Below are 14,939 nucleotides of genomic sequence, written 5' to 3' on the forward strand. Positions count from 1 at the left end.
GGACCTATCATAAAAGACTTGGATTCACAGAAAGCTTGATGGAACTCTGATTATCGCAATGAATAATAGTAGGATTCATGGGTTGACTAAATTATACCACAAGTAACTTTCTGAGCCAAATTGCTTCCTGAGAGGCCATTGCTGCGGCAATGTATTCAGCTTCTGTGGATCTGCATATCCAAGATATCATTGTAGAACCTAAATTGAAACAACATTTTGAAGTACTTTTCCTATCAGTAACACTTCCAGCCCAATCTATGTCTGTGTACCCATGTAAGTCAAAGTCAACTTTCTCATACTTGAGCCCAAGGTTAAGAGTGCCTTGTAAGTATCTCATAATGTGTTTGACCGCAACTAGGCGAATCTCCTTTAGCTCACACATAAACTCACTTAAGGCATTAACAACACGGCAAATATTAGGTCTTGTATTTACCAAGTACATAAGAGATCCAATCATCTGTTTGTAGAGAGTAGAATCTATGGAGGGTGATTCTGCAGTTGCTTCCTTAAGTTTGTGTAGATTAGTCTCCATTGGAGAAGACATAGGTCCACAGTTCCACATTCCAAATCTCTTCAAGATGTCTAATGTATACTTCCCTTGATTAAGTATGATGGTGTTAGAATTCTGCCATACTTTCAGTACTAGGAAGTAACGAAGGAGTCCTAAATCTTTCATTTCAAATTCTCTAATTTTATCTTTCTTGCATTGATCTATAAGATGATCATTAGATGTTATTGGTAAATCATCAACATATAGTATCAATATTATCTTATCATCCTTATACTTTTTATAATATAGATTTGGATCAGCTTCATTCTTTGAGAATCCTAAAGTGGTGAGATACTTATCAATTTTTTCATACTAGGCCCTTGGACCGTGTTTAAGCCCATAGAGAGCTTTCTTGAGCTTGCAAACAAATACTTTAGGGTTATGAGTTTCAAATCTCTCAGGTTGCTCCAAATATACCTCTTTTGTAATTTTTCTATTTAGAAATGTTGTTTTTACATCCATCTGATGTACTTTCCATTCCTTCAATGCTGCAATAGCTAGGACTGCTCCTTACAGAGGTGTATTTGGCAACAGGAGAAAAGGTTTCTTCATAATCAATTCCCTCTTTTTGAGAGAATCCCCTAGCGATGAATCTGACATTATATTTTTCAATGCTACCGTTAACAACATGCTTGATTTTAAATATCCACTTAAAAGAAACAACAGATTTTCCTTTAGGTCTTGGAACAATTTCCCAAACATCATTCTTAATAATGGATTGGTATTCTTCCGTCATAGCATCCTTCCAAGCTGTATGTTTAATAGCATCTGAAACATTGGTTGGTTCTGATTTAGATAAGTCACTCATGTTTGCTGCATAACTAGAAAATCTTTTAGGTCTTTTGCTTTCTTTGAAGGTTCCAGATGGTGCAACGAAGTCTCGTGCTTCCTCTACTGTCTTAATGGCCCAAAGTGGTCTTTTCTTTGGATTTTTTCCTCAAGATTAAGATTTTGAATTTCATCTTCAATTACTTCAATGTTCTCCCGCTGAAACTCAGATTCAATATTTTCTTCAAAACTAGGTAAGGGAGAGGGATCTCCTGAACTTAGGGCTCTTTTGAATGCTAAATCTTCAAATATTACATCTCTACTAATTACAATGTTTTTCTGACCAGGTATGAAAATCTTATATGCTTTAGATGTTTCACTATACTCGACAAAAATACCTTTCTTTGCGGTGGGTTCCAATTTAGTTTTCTTTTCTTTTGGAACATGTATATATATTGGGCGACTAAAAATCCTAAGATGACTTACATTAGGTTTAACCTTAGCAAAGACTTCTTTAGGAGTTTTATCTCTAAGGTAGGAGTGAGGACTTCTATTTTGAATATAGACAGACATCAGTACAAGAGGCTTTTGCCCAAATATAATATTCTAAATTTTGATCAAATGCCATAGCTCTTGTTGCTTCTATAATTGTTCTATCCTTCTTTATTGCTACCCCCTTTTGTTATGGGTTATAAGGAACGGTATACTCCCTCTTAATTCTTGCTTCTTTACAGAACTCTTTAAACAAATCTGAAGTATATTCCCCTCCATTATCAGTCCTAAGAGTTTTAATTTTGTGTGTTGATAAGTTATTAGTTAAGCTTTTGGATTCTTTAAATCTCTTAAGGATTTCTTTTGATTCTTTATGTTTTAAGAAGTAAATCCAAGCTTTCCTAGAGAAGTTATCTATAAAAATTATATAGTACATAGGTCCACATAAATCTAAGTGGATTAATTCGAAAACATTGTTAGTTTTTCTAATGCTATCATGAAATGTACTTTTGGTGTTCTTACCGAGAGCGCATTCTTTGCATATGTTTCAATGATCTTTATTCAACTTAGGTAAATCAGTTACCATCTTTTCCATAGTTGATAAGGTTTTGAAATTTAGATGTGCTAACCTTTTGTGCCATATTTTGTTTATATCAGCAGCTTCATGAATTAAGGCTTGAATAGGTTAACAAGATTTTGTATTTAATTTGTACAAGTATCCCTTTCTTTGACCAATTAACTTTGATTTCTTAAGTGAAGAGTTTTTAGACCAGGTCATAACTTTACTGTCCATGACATGTTGGACTTTCCTCAAGTTTTTCTTTGATGAAATCAATTCATTTCATCCACATATATGTATTGGTCTTTGATTTTATCATTTGAGGTAGTAATACAAGACTGCGAACCCCAAGCTGGGTGTGGGCTCTAGAGGCTTTTTTGGCTCTAGGCTCAGATTCGACCGAATTCAGCCAGCTCTGCTGACTCGCCAAATTCTGTGAGCTGGACTCTGCTGTGACCTGTCAGACCATAAAGCAAAAAATTCGTCTTTAAATTGTTTTTATTGACTATTTTTCTTTCTTATTTGCCTTCTCTAAGACCTAAAAAGGTCATTCCATCATTTGCAAGCACAAAGAAGAGAGAAAAAAAGATTGAGAGAAGAATATTGGAGTTTTAGAAAATAGATCAGCAGTTAGATTGGCTCTCACACACACACAGACACACACACACAGACACACACACACAAAAGAGTTTTAGAAAATAGATCAGCAGTTAGATTGGCTCACACACACACACACACACAAGAGTTTTAGAAAATAGATCAGCAGTTAGATTGGCTCACACACACACACACACACACACACAAGAGTTTTAGAAAATAGATCAGCAGTCAGATTGGCTCACACACACACACACACAAGAGTTTTAGAAAATAGATCAGCAGTTAGATTAGCTCACACACACACACACACACACACACACACACAAGAGTTTTAGAAAATAGATCAGCAGTTAGATTTGCTCGCGCACACACACACACACACACACACACACACACACACACACACACACACACACTTGATTGTTTGTGCAAATTTGTAGCTTCCATTCACACATTGAGAGGAGGTAAAAGAAGCATTTCGAGGAGGCATCTACAAATTTGTAGCTTGCAATCACACATTGAGAGGAGGTAAAAGAAGCATTTCGAGGAGGCATCTACAAATTTGAGCTGGATTTTTTCATATTTCCATTTTGTTTATGCTTGTTTTTGTTCCATTTTATGTTGATGAAAAAGTTGAAAAGTAAGAAGTCTGGTGTTTTATTTTCTTTATTGTACATGGTTATTTTTTTATTTATAGAAGCCACTATTCAACCCAAATACAAACCTTGTTCGTCTAGGAAAGGACAAGGCTTGGAAACATGCCATCCTCGGATAAAAAAAAGTAGTAGTTATATGTTGGCATTGTGGTGTTAAAAATAGTGGGGGAGGTAGTAACTGATTGAAATATCACCATGCACAATGTATGATGCTAATAAATGTAGAGGAGCACCCCATGATGTTATATGCTAAATGCAAGCTTATTGTGAGGAATACAAAGAGAAATAAGAATTAAGTAACAAGCAACAGGAAGATATGACAAACTTTGGTGGAGAGGCCTCTTCAAGTCTACATTTTCCATTACCTCCATCTAGTAGTGATATTGCGAGTGTGACCATTCGGCCGAGGATTAATAAGAAGAAATGCACACTAGATTCCATTTTTGTTCCACCCACAACACTAGGTGCCCAACCAATGCTTGAGAGAATGAGTTGGAAGAAGAAGCATGAGGCTGCAAAAATGACACTCAAAGATTTTTAATACTACAACCACCTTCCATTTACTGCAGCAAGGTACTTATTATTTTAATTTCTTCGTCTTGATTTTTTTGCTTTTAAGACTCAATAATTTGCCACATTGATTCTATTAATTTTTTAAGTTGAAAACAAAACTTAATAGTGTACTTATTTTGTTTATTTAATTTGTTTTAGGTCCCCTTATTGGCAAATTGCAATAAATGTTACTATTTGTGGTAGGGGGTTTAAAGCCCCTAATTATGAGGAGCTAAAGGGTCCTAATTTTACCCAAAAGGTTGTTGATGTAAAAATTGGAATTGGTGAGGAGCATTAGGTATGGAAGAGGAAGGGGTTGTGCCATCATCATTGATGTTTGGACCGATAGGAGTTGAATACTGCTGAATTTTCTTGTCTCCTCATAAGGTAATTGTAGAACTTGTACTTACTAGCAGTAAACTATTGATTCAATGAGTACATTTTTAAATTATGATTTTACTAAATTGTTTTTTTCCCTCATGTGCCACAGTTCTTTTGAAATCGATCAATGCTTTGGGGAATACAATTTTTTTGAGTATCTTTGAGAGTAATACAAAAAATTATGCTGTTGTAGGTAAACTTCTTATGGAGAAGCACCCCCACTTGTTTTGGACCCCTGGTGTTACTTATTACATTGACCTCATGATGGATTATTTGTATATTTGTATATAATCTTACTTGGATCCTCAATCTTATGAGGAATTTCACAAATAAAAAACAGTTGACTCATCTAGGGGTCACCCGATTTGCAACAAATTTTATCACACTGCAATCCTTGCTTCAGTCCAAGGCTAGTTTGAAAAACAACACTTGGAGCAAATTGTTGATGTTATAGCATTGAAAGTTATTTTTCTTTTCTAAATTTAAAAAATATAAATAATCTATTTTTATTGAAGATAGCAAAGGGTCTTCACTTTGAAGGGACAAGACATTTAAGAGTCAAGACGATGAAGGGTCAAGACAAGTTTATATACTTCTAGAAAGAATTCACACACATATAGATTGATATCTGTTTATATATCATAGTAACATGAGGACGCGTCCCCCTCCTTTTTGGCCCACATTGTAGAGATGGGGCACACCAGGGACTTGGGGATTCCATTCCCTTTCCCTAGCCGTGCCACCAAATTTCACCACCTCCGCTAAGGATGGGGGATGTCTCAGTATTGACTATTTGCTGATTCGACTATTTAAGTATAATGTTCAATGTTCGTATTCAATCTAATGTTCAAGTATTTACTCTTTTACATCATTATATCTTATATTGTAGTACATCTTTTCATAACTAGCATTTTAAGTACCATATGTATAGTACATACAACCCCTGCCATCCCCCCACCATCTCCAAGGTAAGGCTCCTCTGTCCTCCAATCCCAAAAACTTGTCGCCCCTATTCTGTTGTCCCTCCGTGCCCTAGGGTGGTGTAACTATGATATATATAGGTATATTTATGGCTAGGTTTATTGTGCATTATTTTGTTTTGCTGTTTATTTTCATTTCCGGTATTAAAACTCCAATATGGTATCAGATCAAGGTAGAGTTTAGAGAAACCTTTGAAGATCAGTTTTGTCTGTGCAAGATCTAAGCTAAATATAGGAGTTTTGAAGAATCAATCAAGTTCTTCAACAAGAAATCATTAGTTTTTTCACAATAATTAGAAACCAAAGAATATCAGAGGCCTCTAGTGTTTAGAAGGCACTAATTTTGAAATCAATAATGCATTATGTTCTTTGTTTATATATATCATTAACATTGGACATCAATTGTCACATATTTCAGAGTATTTGGAGTAACTTGATATTTTTGGTGTAAAAAAAATTCGGAATATTACAAGGTTTGCATCTTCATTTGGATTGTCTGTTGTATTGATGCGATAAAAAAATATTCAATTTATATTTGTCTTGTAATATTCAATGTGCTCAGGAGGGACAAAATATTAAAGAAATTGTATGACATCTTTGTTGTGGAAGTTTAATGGAACATCATTGCCAGTGGTGAAAGATCAATCGATACTTTACGATTGCCCTTTGATTCTATTTTCATTGCGTGAGTCAAGAAAGAATTCTCAAGCCAATTCATTCTGATAATGGGTGTTTGAATGTAACGGTCACAATTCATTTCAGGATGCTTTGATCTTTGGAAGGCACGGGAAAACATCCCTATAGACAATATGCCAACTTAGATATTATTGCAGTAAAGTATATTCTAGAATACTATCAAGCTGAATATTTCTGGTTCAATGCTCTCATTTTCTCATTGAAAGTATTATTGAGGCAACTATGTCCTTTGAATGGGCTTATGAATAAAATATATCGGGGTTCCATCATTTCCATTGTGGGAGGCAATGCATGCTATCTATATTTGCCAGTGTTAGGTAGTAAGGGAGTGTTCTCACCTATATGTTCATTAAGACATTTTCTACATCATAGAGCTTCAATTGCTGAGTAAATAGGGTGCAGTGATGCGTACTATTTTAGATAGTGGGTTTATTACAGGAGGCAGTTAACGGAAAACAATTCTTCATTGCTTCAACCTTGAACAATTACTGTGTATATCAATCTTGAACACCAAGCTTGCCGTGAAAGGTGTCAAGGGTGTATTTTATACTATTCCAAATTCTAATATTAGGCAATTTTAGAATTACAACAGCATCAATTTCTTGGAAGAATGCACCACTAGCCAATTCAAAGGTTCCAGATCAGTACATGTATATTTGAATATTTCATACCTACAATATTTGAGGGGCATGGGTCTAGGTCGGTGCTCTCATTTTCTCATTGGAAGTATTATTGAGGCAACTATTTCCTTTGAAATGTGTTTATGAATAAAGTATGTTGGATTCCATCATTGCCATTGTGGGAGGCAGTGCGTTATATCTATATTTACCCATGTTAGGTACTAAGGGACTGTTCTCACCTATATGTCCATCAGGACCCATTCCGCATCATAGAACTTCAATGTATGAGTAAACAGGGTGCAGCTATGAGTGCTATTCTGAATAGCGGGTCTGTTACAGAAGGCAGTTAACGGAAAACACTCATCATTGCTTCAACAGTTACTGTGTATATCAATCTTGAACGAGAAGCATGTTGTGAAAGGTGTTAAGGGTGCATTTTGTATTATTTTAGATTCTAATAATATTCAATTTCAGAATTACAACAGCTACGGTGCGATAGTAATATCTATGATGATTGGCAACCAATCTCCTGGAAGAATGCACCACTAGCCAATCCAAAGGTTCCAGATTAGTACATGTATAGTTGTCTATTTCATACCTACAATATTCAAGGGGTAGGGGTCATACCAAAATATTCATCTTGCATGAGTTCTGGGCAAGATTTTTCATATAGTAGGCTTGTATTTGGATGTGACTACAAAGTGTAGTTTCCTTCTTTGAGTTGGGTAAAGCATGTCCAGTATATTGCTTGGTTCGGGTGTGTAAATACTCTGCAATGACTCTTCCTTTATATTGGGTTAGAGACTCGCTGATATTTGAATCTATTCATAACTATCCAAAATTCTAAATTCCTCCATGTATCAAATGTGCTCAAGAGAAAAAGGAAAGATAAACTATGGTTGTTGGAAAACTTCTCCTCCATGCCTAATTCAAGCCCAAGGAATGGAACTCAAGGAATTCTTCCAAGGAAAATCATTGTCCATGCCTTAAGTACGCTTAATTCAAACTCAAGGGATTCTTCCAAGGAAAATTTGTCTCCATGCCTTAAGCACGCTAATAGCACAAATCCTACAAGCTCGTGGATTTCATCAAAGGCCAAGAATCTGACTCCTTGTCTAATTTGCACCCATGGGCGTGAATTTGTCTATGTTTAGGATTTTTTTCCAAGAGTTCAAAATCCATCTACCTAGCTCATGTACACACAAGCAAGAAACTGCAAGGAATGAATGAAAGTTGACGAAGCATGAAATTTTTTTCTCCAGATCTAAAATACAGTCTGGAGAGAAGTGACCAAGAGACATCAATGCAAGAAAGATCCTGGATGAAGAAATCCGATCTAAAAGAAGTATAAGGACAACATGATAAATCTAGTGCCAAATATTCAGAAAGCCATTCTAAATCCCAAATTTCCTCAGGAAGCCCAAAATCTGAAGTTGGAATAAACGCACTGCCTCCTACTATAAAAAAAATGACCCTAAAGGGGAATAAACCTGTATAAGGGAGCACACAATTTGAAGGAGAAAACCTAGAAGCTTTTGAACAGCCCTTAGCTCTTTTAATTGTGCCAGCTTCATGACTTAAATTTGAAAGCAATCCACTCATAATCCAAAGGTTGTCTCCATACGTGATTTGCCTCTTTAACCCAATTTTCCTTTGGTAGACCACCAAGAATATCCATCTCAACATGAATCTTGGCAATGGTAGAGAGGGATAACCAACTAGTCTTATGAGCAATAGATATAAATTTACCCAAATAATTTACCCTTTTTAATAAACTGGAGGAATGCCAAAACTGTCAAGGCAGTTTCAGCAAGTGAACCTAATTTGATCCCAAAGAGAATGTATTAAAGGAGGGAATAAAATCTGGGAACCACAGCTTCAGACACATTTTGGAAAAACCATCTGGTCTTCTGCTTTGACACACACCACAATAAGAAATCCCTGAGCACAGGGATTGAGAAATCCAAGTGTTACAACCCATTCTTGTATGTACACTAAACTTAGCTATATAGTTTCAAATCTACATATTATCTACAATCTCTGGGTTCATGACCAGCATCAGAATCTTCACAGATTTACACATTCATGTCTGGTCTGAACAAGTAGAATCCCATTCTGCAAAAGGTCAACCCACCTTCCATATCATACACGATCTCACCTGATTGCATGACACAAACTGTAACATCTCCAACTGCAGAAGATCCAATAGAGAAGGGGCCCTTCATTGATTGAACATGCATGCAAATAGTCTCTGTCTTCAAAGCTGAAGCAACTGCAGTCGGGGAACATTACCTTTCTTTTTTGAAGGAGCAGAGAGGTCTCCCCTGAGCTGAAATATGATTGGTTGGGTGAAACCAGATCTACCATGGACTGACCGTCTATCAATTTAACCAAAAATGGTGTCACGGGAAGCCTGTGTGATCAGCAAAAGCCTTCTAGCCTAGTATTTGTTGAGATCATGCTTAACAGGAACATCTGGAGAAGCCGCCATAGGATAAGACGCAGTCACAGCAACAGGAACCATAGTGGAAAACAATAGTAAATTGACGTAAAATGGAATCAGTGAATTGGTTTTGCACTGTGCAGAGTTTCTGCATCTTTTGGTATGTTTATACTATTCTTAGGTATTTTGAGTTATTGATAATAAATATTTTAAAAATCGCTAGTTAATTTAACTTATTGTTTTAATAGCCGTCCAGATGCTATTCCCACAGTGTGGATTCTTTGGCCATCCTCAAACCTTAATCCTGAAACCTGAAGAAGCACTGGTTGATGATAGTCTCTGATACTATTTACAAGATTATGCACGCATCTTGTATCTCTGATTTCTATCTTTAAGAAGTGTAGGTTATTCATTTGACGAAAGGGGCTATAAGTCTGACAGGGCTGAAGTGTAGGTTATTCATTTGACTAAAAGAGTTGTATCCTGCTCCCACAGGTACCAAAACAAAAAAATAACTTGAGGGTACATGCAAAACTATAATTATATAAAATACTTTCACAGAAATGATTACTTTGTTGTATTGCTGTTTTGCACAGGTCCACAAGTCCATAGAAGTATTCTTATTCTATTTATCTGTCCCTTTGTCTGGTTTTTTGTGTTCCCATTTGTCCATAATGTTTTCATCAACCAATGATACATTTCAACTTCTAAGCCCTTAATTAAGAGATTGTATCTAATGTGTTTTCATCTTGAAATTTGTGACCCCTAGGAAGCTTGAGTAGGAGAATTCATTAGCTTGACAGGCACTCTGACATGGTAAAGGTAAGTATTTAGGTTCTCGGTTCATAATTATGCGCATTTTTATAAAGATAGTTGAAAACTATTTGCATATTATACTGGCATACCTAGCTTTAGGTGGGCTGCATCTTATATGAAGTAACCATTTGGTTCATTTTGTACTCTATTCCTCATTCTTGTGCAATATCGGCAACCTAACTCTATTAATTTGAAATATTTTATGCTAGATTGATTGTTTAATGCCACTAGCCTTAGCCCACTTCTTTGTTTGAAGTTACATTCTTTGATACTAACTGACCTTACTAGGTGCTGGGAGCTGCATTATGTCATTTGGTCGCAGTTACATTCACTCTTGTTTCATACTAAATGGTTTAAGGTTTAAAAAAATGAAATATTTAGAGTGACACTCAGCTATCCTTTTGGTTTGGCAGTATGATATTTTTTTCAAGTACATTTGCAGTTATATTTATGACTTAATTTTTTCTCAACTATTAGGCTGCTAAAACCTGTGTAACTTTGGCTCCCTGTTCCCTTATTCTGAATTTGCAGGCACAACTGGAGTTGTTGACTATACTAACTACGATGACATGAAATATGCAGTATGTGCATAATTCTTGTCTTCTTGATTCATATTCAACTTGATGTTGGTAAAATTTTATACTGTTCCTTTGATCTTAAGTTCTTTATGTTTATTCTCAGATCAGGAAACTAGATGATTCAGAGTTCAAGAACCCTTTTTCTCGATCATATATACGGGTAGGTGATATATTATCATTCATAATATTTGAATATTTGAATTTTGACATATTGTACATATTGTGAAGTTTGATGTAAGGTAGCACCTTTCTGTCATGTCATTTCCAGATGTTTCATGTATTTTGAAGCATGTGCTTTTCCATTTTATTACAGTAGAATATTTCTCTTAGTGCACACATTTCGAGAAATATTAAAAATATCATGCATAATTTTGATCAGGTCAAAGAGTATGCCTCAAAAAGAAGTGTTTCCCGGAGTCGTAGCCGAAGTTTTTCTCGCAGCCACAGCCACAGCCGCAGTCGATCCCCAAGTCGAAGTCCAAGTGTCAGCCGGCGAAAAGTTAACAGGTTCAATTCTTATGCTATTGGAATATGGTAGGTCAAAGTAGGTGAGGGCTTTATATTTCAGTTTACCCATTTACTTTATGTTGTAGTAGGTCTGTGAAGAGCAGTTCGAGATCAGGTTCAATGCCAAGATCACGATTGAGATCTGGTTCAATACCAAGTTCGCGGTCAAGATCAGCATCTAGGTATTTCTCGAAACTTGCTTCTAATGGCTTTTATTGTAACGTTCTGATATGTATATACAGTTTCAACTTTTTGTATTTTATGTCATGGTTACTGGTCCTCAGGGTTGGAATAGGAAAATATTTTATGCTTCCGAACTAAGCACAGCATATATCTATTGCTTGCTTCAAAGTTTGCAATTTTTTTGTTTTATACATTTGCAGATCTAAGTCTAGGTCCAGGTCGAGATCCAGAACACCTCGGCGAAAGGTGGCTACTGTCATGTCTTTGTTGCACAACATAGTTTATTTTTTTTATTGCTTTATAATCTAACACTTGTAAAGTTCATGATCATCAAATATATCTGGCCTTCTTGTTTTGCAGGCACAAAGTGGAAACCATAGAAATTGGAGTCTAAGCAGGAGTCGCAGTCCATCTCATTCTCATTCACAAACGGTATTAGTTCATCTCTTTTTTTCTTAAGATTTGCTCCAGTCTTTCAGAGTAATGTAGCAAGGTACAGGCTTTTTCTTCCTGTTTGAGAGACATGTCCGATTTCTGTGTTTTGATAGTTAAAATTCTATGACTATCTTTTGTTGCAGCCAAAGGCTGAATAGAGAAAATAAGTAGGTCCTCACAGCAAGGGGCTGTGGAAATCAAAGTGAACTATCACCTCATAATTTTAAGAAAGCATTTACTCTCAACGAGATTTAGATGTGGTAGTTACATGCTGAGCTGAGAAATGGAGAACGGCGGCAATATGGTTATAAGTGTGAAAGCTTGATCTTTATTTTCCAAAAAAGCCTCAGCTGTTTTTTATGTATCTTATAATCTGAGTCAACTTTTCATTTGATATTCTTGCTTGAATGGTAAAGCCTGATTATGTTGCAGACTTTCTGGAGGCTTTATGTCTGCTCTTTTTATGCAATGGGCTTCATCAGCTGTTTCCTGCAATTCTGATTTTCTTTCTTTGGAGACAGCAATGAATTTTGAAAGCATATGATATTCGAAATGCTTTAATTATAAATGAATCATCTGAAGTGTGTAAGTGTTGTTTAGGATAATTCATAAGTTAGTCTAACAATCCGTTTCGGACTAGCTTGGATAGTTCAGAAATTTGTTTATGCTCATCTGTTGCTAGATTGCAGCATTATTTTTCTGTTGAGAAATATACCAATGCAATTTAATGACTGTTCTTTGTTCTTTTCTGCACTGTTGGAAATTGGAAGGGTTTAATATTTTTGTTATAGCCAGTACTATATCATAGTAACAATTCAGGTTAGTAACAAATAGGGATAAAGATAGAAAAGAATACATCAGAAATAGGGAGTCTTATGGCATGTAAACCGAGCTTGTCTTGGTTACCCTTGGTTAATTCATAGTTTAAGAAACAAATTTAGGGGCTTTGTTTCTTACAAGGATCCCTTAGATCTAAAGTTATATTAGAGGATATTCCTAGCTGTGAGACTTTCTCAAGCTTACTTATGGATCCTTAATGCTTGACCTAAGAAATTGTATATTTATTAGGTTTTGCCACATGAGCGGAATTTAAATACTAGGTGATTCCACGTTTTTGTTTGAAATGATGCAGTGAGGGGTATTTTACAACTTGAACTAAGTGCTAGAATCAATTCCTTATGTGCAATTTTTATGCCAACAGTTGTCATGACCAATTCATGTGATGGTTGCCTGTCATCCTCGGTTCTGCAGTGAGAGTATTCATTGGGTGAATATCAATAATATGCAACTACTCATTCAATGCTGTATAGTAGACCATTGGTAAACTGATATCAAACAAATATAATTGCACTTGTATCACTATTATAAATGAGTTCCAAGGTTGAGATACCGAATCAGTTGATAAATCTGTTTGATGCTTTGCTTCAGTCATTTGCTTTATTTCCTCCAAAAATGGTCCACAAACTACAACTGACATTTTGTGAGTTCACTTCAATGCCCCCTTGCTACATAAACAGTTTGATTTAGCATCAGTGAAATTTATTTATTTCATACCAAAGCATTTGTACTCTGGAATTGTCTAGCAGTGATCTCTTGAATTGGTTGTGATAATGAGACCTGGCTTGAGTTGGAAGAAAGATTTTATGTGCATTTTAATTAGGCCATCTATGTTTTAAAAAAAATAAAAAAATTCCTAGAACACTTGTTGAAATGAACTCATATTCTATTATCACTGACACACTAAGCCATTTTTAGTGCCATATCATACAAATTATATCAATGTTCAAACAAACACCGTATAAATTAGTTTTGCTCACCATTTTATTCTATTATTGTTTATAAACTAAGCATTGTAAATGCCTGGAAAAACATCATGTTGAATCTTAGTATGCTACTCTTATCCAGCAATTTACCCTTGCTAAAACATCTCCTAATTTCATATTCCTTGCAACTGAATCTCATATTTTGGCAAATAGAAATATTATTCTGAAAAACCTATTGGATAATTGAATGGACAAGGATTATTTCAAGTGGCCTGATCAGTATAAATTTGGAAAGGTCAGCTATTTTGATCAAGTCCTATTTAACTAACATAATTGCATCCAAATCAGTTACATATTTGCGTCCATTATTAATCTATTTTTATGGTAATATTCAGTACTAACATGTCTATAACGAATCTTGGAGTAATGTGAAAACCCAAGCGGCTCAAGGTTTCTCAGGAATATTTAAGTTTTACATATGATATTGTCTATTTATATATCTTTCTGATTTTTTCTGGATGAAGTTCATTCGCTATATTTTTGAGATCATTGATCTTGATGGAAATGATATTTTCCATGGTGTCGGTAGATATTAGTTTCTAAGGGTCAAATGCAATAGCCGCTCGGATTGCACAAGGAAAATGAAATGTTGATACAACATTTTTGTGTTGTAATTGTCTGTACACATGCCTTCCAGTAATTGAGCCAAATCTAGTAGCCAATTCCTTTTGTGATGGGTCAATATTGCGCAGATAGAGAAAAATGAGTAGCAATAAAGGAGACGCATACCTTAGTCTACGATGGGAAAGGGCTAAATTTTCTGGGTTAAGAAGTTTTGTTTAAAAGAGCCTCTCATAGGACAGTTTGTGGCTTTGCGAAAGTTGGAACAAATTAATATTTAAACAGAGCTGGTGATTCTGATTTATTCCGTTGACATTGGTAGTTGTAAAAAGACCTACGGGAAAACTTTAGTCAACCTTTTGATGACTGATTTTCAATTTATCATCGACACCAACTGCAGTGACATTGAAGGTAAATCTAAAACATGGTGAAATATTCCATTGCGAAAGCATGTACCCAGACGAAATAATAATATTAATATGGATCACCGTTAATAACAAAGACTAGGAAAAGTTTGCAAGTTATGAGCAAATCCCTTATTTCCATAAGTGACGATATGCTTTCGTTTCTTTAAGCATTGTTAAATTAGACCATTCAACTCAGTGTTCTCCATTACGATGGTACCTTTTAGCAATAAGTGTAAAACAAGTTGGGGAAACCTGAGTGTAAGCCTTCGAGGTTAGTTGTAATGGAAGAATTGTGTGTGCGTGTGTATGTGTGGGTATGCATGTGTGTGGGT

General features: G+C 35.5%; 1 protein-coding gene across 11 annotated transcripts in view; it reads left to right on the forward strand.

Moving 5' to 3' along the window:
• Positions 1-12,421, forward strand: part of LOC149570210 (serine/arginine-rich splicing factor SR34A-like) — a 66,285-nt gene extending 53,864 nt beyond the window's left edge. For 3 of the 11 annotated variants that reach the window (XM_089822845.1, XM_089822846.1, XM_089822847.1), the window contains 7 exons: positions 10,645-10,694; positions 10,795-10,851; positions 11,071-11,198; positions 11,285-11,380; positions 11,582-11,627; positions 11,742-11,813; positions 11,960-12,421. In XM_089822845.1, the coding sequence (XP_089678971.1) occupies positions 10,645-10,694; positions 10,795-10,851; positions 11,071-11,198; positions 11,285-11,380; positions 11,582-11,627; positions 11,742-11,813; positions 11,960-11,974 (464 nt within the window). In that variant the 3' untranslated portion in view covers positions 11,975-12,421. The remainder of the gene's footprint in view (positions 1-10,644; positions 10,695-10,794; positions 10,852-11,070; positions 11,199-11,284; positions 11,381-11,581; positions 11,628-11,741; positions 11,814-11,959) is intronic. The other 8 variants (XM_089822848.1, XM_089822849.1, XM_089822850.1 and 5 more) reach the window with 3 other exon arrangements.
• Positions 12,422-14,939: the final 2,518 nt, after the last annotated feature.

The sequence above is a fragment of the Cupressus sempervirens genome, chromosome 3 (genome assembly GCF_028749045.1).
Source record: "Cupressus sempervirens isolate cs-2001-9-10 chromosome 3, ASM2874904v1, whole genome shotgun sequence".
NCBI lineage: Eukaryota > Viridiplantae > Streptophyta > Pinopsida > Cupressales > Cupressaceae > Cupressus > Cupressus sempervirens.